This window comes from Trifolium pratense, linkage group LG6, assembly GCF_020283565.1.
Source record: "Trifolium pratense cultivar HEN17-A07 linkage group LG6, ARS_RC_1.1, whole genome shotgun sequence".
Lineage (NCBI taxonomy): Eukaryota > Viridiplantae > Streptophyta > Magnoliopsida > Fabales > Fabaceae > Trifolium > Trifolium pratense.
In genome coordinates this window covers 21,437,141-21,445,620 of record NC_060064.1, presented here as the reverse complement: position 1 = coordinate 21,445,620, position 8,480 = coordinate 21,437,141, and the positions used below count along the sequence as shown (strand labels likewise).

At 34.6% G+C, this 8,480-nt stretch overlaps 1 protein-coding gene across 2 annotated transcripts; it reads right to left on the bottom strand.

Annotated features, from left to right (window-relative positions):
• Nucleotides 1–5,742, bottom strand: LOC123892530 (AT-rich interactive domain-containing protein 1-like). Of its 2 annotated transcripts, none has more exons than XM_045942340.1 (3): nucleotides 5,525–5,742; nucleotides 3,809–4,907; nucleotides 1–1,198 (listed from the first exon to the last, which is right to left on the bottom strand). In XM_045942340.1, exons 2-3 carry the CDS (start codon nucleotides 4,787–4,789, stop codon nucleotides 365–367), a joined length of 1,815 nt encoding a protein of 604 aa, XP_045798296.1. In that variant the 5' UTR covers nucleotides 4,790–4,907; nucleotides 5,525–5,742; the 3' UTR covers nucleotides 1–364. The 2 variants fall into 2 exon arrangements, with proteins under 2 accessions (XP_045798296.1, XP_045798295.1); XM_045942339.1 differs by lacking the exon at nucleotides 5,525–5,742 and adding an exon at nucleotides 5,077–5,372.
• Between the last annotated feature and the right edge of the window lie 2,738 nt (nucleotides 5,743–8,480).

Below are 8,480 nucleotides of genomic sequence, written 5' to 3'. Positions count from 1 at the left end.
TACAATAAAAATGTTGCTGTATATTACTGATGCGGTTTTAACTTTCATGTAACCAATTGTCAAAACTTGGTGAAAAAATGTGTAATTAAAGGAAGTTGTGGCTTCAATGCATCGCTATGAACAGTCTCAAAATTGAATGAATGTGAAGAAAAAGCAACTTTAACTTGTAATAAGTCAGATCTTCAAAGTTATTAGTTAGCTGCTTCCACCACCAAAGGCAACATCTTCTGTCCTAAATAGCAATGATGATTTTATATTCTATGCAAGGAGAGATCCATTGATACCGAAAAATTGCTGCAGTGAAGACACAATTTTCAAAATATTTACTCATAGTGAAGCTCGTGATTTGACTGACATTCACTAGCTATCTTCCTTTTGTATGTGGCTTTGTCTGTGGCTTCTTAGGAGATAATATGGTGATGCTGTTTGATTTATTAATTTTATGTCCAAAAATACCCCTCAATGATGTAAATTCTGATTCTTCATCATCACTGTCAATGTTATCAGGAGTATGCCTGTTCTGGTATGCTCTGCGCTGCAAAAGAAACACATTGAAGTAGTAGCTGACTAAATTTTCCCTGCTTTTCTTAGGAAAAGATTTGAAAATATTATCCCAGAAACATCTATCAAGCGAAGCAGGGTTTAATTTCACTGCATCTTTGAACTTCTTCTCTTCTTGCTGCGTCCACCATCTCCGTACCTCTTCACCTACCTTGTCTAAACTCCACTGGTAGAAGGCCACACCTAACTCCAGCTTGAGTTTAGACCTTTTCTCAGTAACATGAAATCGAACACACTCAACTGAACCTTGTACTTGGCAACTACATGAGTCTTGTCTACCCTGTCCTACATGCTCCCATTCCAAAAATTTGGATTTTACAGTTTTTAGTGGCCATATTTGGGTTCCTAACCACTTATAATCACTCTCGTGAGTTGTGCCAGTCCATTCGGCCACTTCAACTTGATGGTTTGGCCCGAGAGGGATGTTCACGGTGGGTGGTGTATCAAGAATTGATTGTGAATCACCGGAGTCAAGTAACTTTTTCTTGGCACTATTTTCAGTATCAGATCTTGGTGTTCTTTGCAAAGCAGATGAAGATTTTCCAGCTACAAGTCCATTGTCACATTTGATCCTTTGTCTAAGATTGTAATTTGTCCCGAGGTTATCATCATACATACAAGGATGCATCCTCTGAGCCTAAAAATGGCAGAAGATAGTTTTAGTTTTCATTTTCAACGATACCACCTAGCAGTATTTAGACATATATTTAAGTCATCTCAAGAACCAGCTTAGAAAAAGACATCTATCATCCAAAACCAAAGCAATTTCTTCTATCAATAACCAAGAACTTATTATAAATGTTAAATACCGACTAGAGTCTAGACACTTATAAAACATTGAATAACAAGGGACCCCTCTGTTGTTTCATGATAACATCCCAAAAGAGGTTCATTAATCCATTTATATTATTAATTCCTTCAATAAGACAGGAACATAAATTTGGAGAATCTTGTCCGGTCAATATACACTATCATGTTTTTTGAGCTTTGCTTTCAACAAAACTAGTTTCATACCAACATGATAGACAGAATAATTAAAAAGATGATACAACACACAATTCTGAATCAGTCTATGGAATCTAACATTAAATTAGCAATACTTTCATACTGAAACAATAAATATATAAACAAGAAACTTAAAATTAGAAAATGTGAAGTATTATGTAATTATTTATGCTTCATTCATGCAACTTTTATGCTTCTCTTCATTTGTCCAAATTATGTGATTATTTGTTACCATTGTTTTGTAATATTTCCTTTTTGCAGATGATGGGTGACCATCATTCTTCTTCTTCATAATTTTTGTTTTAATCTCTTTTAGTGGTTTTGGTATTTTTGTGATGATTACACCCATGGATTTTTTTCAAAACTAAATACTTCGCATTAATTTGTGTCATTTCTCTGTTCATATGATTCATCCTCTTTTACGAATCTGCAAGTATTTTGTGAGGAGTAATTCAAATTAGCATTCCTATGGTAATTCTAAACCGACATAATTATCTATTATTTATGTATCATTTAAATGTGTCATTTTAATTTTCATTTTTTGTCAATTAAGTGATCTTCTATACTAACTTCCAAATAATTCAAGGTGTGAGTCAGATTACCGATCCCGTTGTTGTTCCTTTGGCCGATGATTTAATGCAAACACAAAGAATCACTATTGAGGAGTTCATCAAATCCCCTATTTATAGATTTATAAAACTAGATGCTGTAATTAATTATAAATTTGATATTTTTATTTGTGGACTAATTAAGCGAAAACACTTCAACCATGCTATGATTGGAGTTTGAATCTCGGATTCTCTATTTTATTATTTTAATAATATTTATTGTTTCAATTTCTCCAATTATAATATAAAACAACACATCACACCCGTGCATCGCACGGGTAAGGGTCTAGTTTGTTTTACACATTAAGAAAATATTATAAATGAAATAACGAGAATAGTAGTTTTACCAACTTAACCATTTTTTTATAATCATGTTATAGGTTTAAAGTATCTATTGTCGTCTAACTGTGACTAATCTTTGTCAGAAAACCTTGGGCACACAATGTAGTTGATCCCTTACTTAAGAAAATATTGAACTGGGAGTGATGCACTATGAAGCACGGATTCCGACACAAACACATTGACACCACTAATATAAAATGGCATAGGGACCCGATAAGTAAATACATATTGAAAATAAAAACATATATGTGCATCTAAATTGAGTAATTTGTTTTATTACAACAAAGTTTCGAAACAAGATATAATAGTCGTTTCACCTATATTCACCGTCTACTAGCAACAAGCTAGAATTGATGTAATCAAATTATGTCTTAGGCTTTGTTTACAAGTTTGGAGAAACGGACGGAGGGCTTTGAAGGGAGAGAAGTAGAGGAGAAAATAAAGAAATCTTTCACAGACATGGACTAATTTGAGATATTGAAAGCTAAATGTATCTCCCCTCCATCTCCCCATTTTGAAGGGGACATAAATTTAGCTTAGAAGGGATTTTGCTCCCCTCAGAAAAAAAATGAACCAAAGCATTAAAGTTAAAATAATCCCTCTCCTCCAATCAAACAGACCCTGACTTCCGTAGATGTGTTTTTGAGAGGTGTTCAAAGAGTGTCGAAGCAAAGAAAAAAACTTGGACACCTGTATGAGTTGTCAGACACGTGGTACAAGTGTCATATGTTGGACATTGATGTGTGCCGTACATGAGAACACGCCTAATCTCAAATGTGTCTAGTGCTTACATTCAAAATTGAAAATGGTTTTTTTTTTTTTTTTGCAAATGTGTCACTCATTGTGGAACAAAGAGACTAAAATTTCGGGACTAAATCATGGAAGCACACTAACAACCAAAGTAAAATGCAACCATTCAACAGGGTAAAAGAATAGAAGATTAGCAATATGAATATTTAAATACAACAAAGATACGTGAATTGAAAAAGCAGAAACCAACATGTACAACATAGTCAACTAACAATTAGTCATCGACAAACATAATGCATTAAGAAACACATCATATAACCTTATCACCAAAATAAGGAGAAACACACCATACATGACTACATACATATACAATAATTATAAATTAATATGCTAATGAAAAAAGGACCTACATTAGAAAATATTAGCAATATTTTCGGTGATGCAGTCACAGCAAAAAAATGACATGCAGCCCTACATTATATTTCAAATATGATTGATGATCTGCATGACAAACAAAGAGCATATAGTTATTTTCAACTTACCAGCCAACTGGGTTTTTCACAGCTTGATCCAAAATCTCTTTTCAAAAAGGCAGCTTCTCGAAACAACAAAACCTTCTTCCAGGTCTCTTGATTACCGTAAGACTTCCACTTTGGCTTTTCAGGCATTGAACCTATCACTGGATCACAAGGATTCTTTGCAGTGCTAGTAACCCAACTTAGCATTTCTGTCATCGAGTCTCTCTTCCTCTTACGACCAAAGCTCTCTCTATTAACACTAGATGGTTCCAACACCAAGACATCGTCGCCACTATCATTAGCGTCATCATTAGCACAACTCTTGCTTCCATCAGACAATCCGGGCATGCTGTTTGCTGCATCGGATACATCATCCATTGCTAATATTTTGCCCCCATCAAACCCTTCCATTATTTCCGTTACAGCATTATGGTTAACCAACTTTCTGAGACTAGTCTCGTTCTTCTTACAATCCTGCATATGCACACCAACAAGTCCTCTATTATGAACTTTCTTGGCTGCATTAGACTCAAGATTCACATCCTTCACTCTATTAGTACCACACAACTTCTTCCCGTCTATGTAGTCGTATACCCTTTCGAGTTCGACTGCATTCAACTCTTGATTGACACCCTTCACGCCCTTCACTCTATTACACAACTTCCTCCTACATTCATATACACTATCCCCAGCATCTTCCTCACCATAATCATCCAGGAAGAATTCAGCTTGCAACTCCATTAAACGCTCACCAAATTTAACTCTATCATCCACTAAATCACACTTAGGAAACTCACCATCAACAAGTTTCCTCAAAGGCGTCTCTAAAGTACTCAAATACTTACTATAAACAAGTTCAACAGATGAACCAACCTTCGCACCCAACCCATATTCTTCCCCAACCAAATCCCACAACCTGTTCTTACAAACAACATCATAACCACCTTTATCCTTCACCACCATAAACAGCTTATACAAATCCAAAGGTTGCTCATTACCCAACATTTTCTAGATCTTCAAAAAAACCCACCAAAACAACATTCAATCTCACCAGATAAATCTAGAAAAACAAAACTATCAGCTTCATCTCCAAAACTCTTCAAAGGGGTTTCAGCCAACAACCCTGTCATGCATATCAAAAACATCAGTTCAAAACCTAATAAAAAACAAACCAAGCTATTAAGGTTCCATTCTTAACCCTACCCACATCCCAAAAACGAATAATAACTACAAAAAAAAAAAAAGCACAAATGAGTATAGAAGCATTCAAGTTGAGGAATGTGAAAAGGTACCAGATGAAAATCAAGGGTTGTGTAGCTTTTGGAGAGAGAAAGCTTTGTGTTTACTTTCTCTCTCTAAATCAAAACTTTGTACTATATAGATATAGAAGAAAAAGAGTGTGAAATTTTTTTGGGTATCCCGCGCATTGTTTCTATTGATGATTGGTGAATTTTTTGGAGTGAATGGAGAAAAATGGAGGGGCCAAAGTTCAAGTTTTTAACAGATGCAGACCCTATTCTTCAAAAAACTAAAAGGGTTTTTGAAATTAAAAAAAAAAAAATGATTTGATTGATATAGGGCTATGAAAATCTGAAATTATTGTTCAGAAAATAAAATAATTTTTTCTACCCAAACAGATCTTAAATTTTCAATGAAAGTAAAAAAATAATAATAATAATAATAATAATAATAATCAATTTTTCATTGGAGATGAAAAAAAAAAAATTGAGAGTGACATACCAATGTGCATATAGAGAAGGAGGAGAGAAGTTGCTTCCAAGATAAATCTTGTGGTGACCCTTGGTTTGACACCCTTTTCTCCTAATTACTCAAATACTTTTTTGTATTTATTTTTAGCCCTAGCAAAAGTTTTTTTTTTTTCTTCCTTTGTTTCTCTCTACTAGGAGAAAAAGATGGGAGAGAGAATTTGAAGAGTTTTAAATTTGAGATATAGGAGAAATAGAACTTTAATTTGGGGAATGAAAAAAATCACCTTTAATATGGTATTGATGGCTTTAAAGGAGGATTTATTAACCTAACCATGGTTAGTGTTTGACCATGGTTTTGAGGTGGTTGAGTTAGGCTTTTGGATAGGGGAATGTGGGTTTGTGTTAGGAAATCTTGAAATTTTTTTGTTAAAGGGCTTGTGAGTAGAAAAGGGTAAATAGCCCATAAAATTGAATAATCACATGTTAATATCATTGAAAATTGAATTTGGATTATCTTTTATCTTTTTTGTTCAACTCTATTTCCTTTTGTTAATCTAATGGTTGATTGTCCCAAAAATAAAAAAAGAACATAGTAGAGAGACAGAGAGAGAAAGGGGGGGGGGGGGGGGGGGGGGGGGTAAATGAATGGTTCAGATTAGAGTAAAATGGGCAACATGAGATGAAGAGCTGAAGAGGATCCAGATTCTTGAAAATTATATCTCTTCAATTCAAAATTCCCTAATTTTTGGGAAATATGACTACAAAGTTAAACATATCCATTATAATTTTAGTTACTTTTTATTCCATTTAAAAAATATAAAAGTAAAAGTTGTATTCTAGATATTAAAACAAAAATATTTTGGTTTGATATTTTTCCAAAGTTTTGATTTTTCTTATAAAAATAAAAATAAATTTAGAGATGTTTTTTTTTTTTGGTAAAATGTGTTTTTCGCCCCGATAATGTTATGTAGGCGAATTTGGGTTTTCGTTCCTGAAAATAAATATCTTACGATTTACCCTTGTAATATCATATTCATTTCGTTTTAGTTCCTCATTTTGTCACACAAAAAAACTGACATTGCATTGGATTTGCTGACTAGACCATTGTCACGTAGGATTCTAATGTTGACTTGACATTTTTTGTAAATTATTATTTTTTATGTTTTTGATTATTTTTTAGAGAGACTGGAACAAAAGATAAAAATATGCATTTTTTTTTATTCATATCATTTTTGTTCTGCAACTTTCTATTGGTAATCAAACTGAGATAGTGAAAAAGTAGAGCCTTGAAGGCATAGTGTTGGATGAAGAGGGTGGTGGTTGCGTGACAAGGAGAAGAGCAAAGGGCCGTCGAGATGGAGAGAGAAAAGATCACATTGTGAGAGAGACAGGGGAAGCAAGGCCAGGGGAATGAAGGATTATGCAGCAGGGGAATGAAGGATGTATGCGGTGGTGGTGGGGCTTAAGAGGTTGTCGGCAGCAGTTTGCAGGGAGGGAGAAATAACAGTAATAGAATATGAGAGAGAAATTCTCCGATGACCGAAAAAAGTTTGAAGGAAAGATTGTTTGGTTGGTGTGTGAAGTGTTTGGTTTTGATGGTTTTGCTTTGAGGGTTATGATGTTGATGAAGGTAGAGTATATTTTTGTTGTTTTTGTGGTTTAATTTGATAGGGTGGGAGTTTGGGTGGGTATTTGAGTGCTTGAGGCTTTATGGGAGGTTTTTTTTGAGGTTTTTGACTAGTTTTCAGTTGTTACACCCGTGTCCAACCAGCTCTGGGACAACACAAGATGGGAAATTTCAACATGGAGCACATAAGTCTTGTATGTCACGGCTGTGACATTCCTTACATGGTCGTGACATACTCGGTTTTGTTCTGCAACTTTTTTTTTTGTGTGTGTTTTCTCATGACAGTCCTAACTTTTTTTGTGCTTCTTTTGCGATGTACTTGTTCACTTGTTTTAGATCAACTACAAAATAAAAATAAAACATTAGAAAATAAAAATGATGGGTTGCCTCCCATTAAGTACACTTGTTTAAAGTCGTTGGCTCGACTTTTGTATCAACTATTCTTTAAGGTGGAAAGACTTCATTTAGTTTCCCTTTTCTTTGGGATTGTTTTGTATCGATTTGTTTATTGATTTGTGATTATTCGACTTCTCCTTGAAACTCGAATAATCATCTCTTTAGCACGCTTTTAATTGTCGAAAGTTCACATATGGTTTTATTCGCATTATATCTTCCTTTCCAATAGTTCGGGATAGACATGAGTCGATCCGGAACCGCTTCCGCATGCACAATTTTTTTAAAAACTTTCAAAGTTTTTACCATCGACTTATTCACCGTCGCCCCATCTAAGTCGAAAGTCATGCGTCTAACAAATATGCTATGAAATAATTTCTTATCAGAATCTAAGCTCCGATGTCACTTTGTTGGAAAAGGAGAAGGTTATGGTGAGGTTTTTTTAGGAATTGAGGAGGAGAAAATATTTGAGAGAGAAACACAGTTGAACTCACACTCCACCCTTAAGTGTGTCGGCCCTAGATTGTTTTTTGAGTTTTCTTCTTCCTTGACAGGTGATGGGTGGTTTTAGGTCATTTTTGACCTAAAATCACCCCCTTTGCATCTTGTTTTTTCTCGCTTTTAATCGAAATAAATGATTTTCACATAGATTAAGTCTTTTAGTTTTTCTTTCTTTTGTTGTGATATCGTCGTCTAAGTGCGGCGTTGTGTTGGTCGTCGTCATTGGTACGACGTTTGTTATCTCGTCTTGTTACGGTGTTCATTTAGGTCATATCAAAAGATCAACGTCAATCAATTGCAGATTCAATCAATGATTTGGACATCATCGTTGAAGGTCTGGAAACATGGACATTCCGGTGACTTTAATTTTATCATATTACTTGTAGGCATTTAGCCGTGGTATGCTATTAACTTGGATGTTGTGAGTTTGTTCGCAGATTCATTCTTTTTGTTTCAAGCGATGTTG

Excerpts from the sequence above, each read along its gene's own strand:
- LOC123892530 (XM_045942340.1), bottom strand. The coding sequence starts at position 4,789 with ATGTTGGGTAATGAGCAACCTTTGGATTTGTATAAGCTGTTTATGGTG. Across the intron at positions 1,199-3,808 it reads GTGAAAAACCCAGTTGGCTG|GCTCAGAGGATGCATCCTTG; the intron begins GTAAGTTGAAAA and ends TGCCATTTTTAG.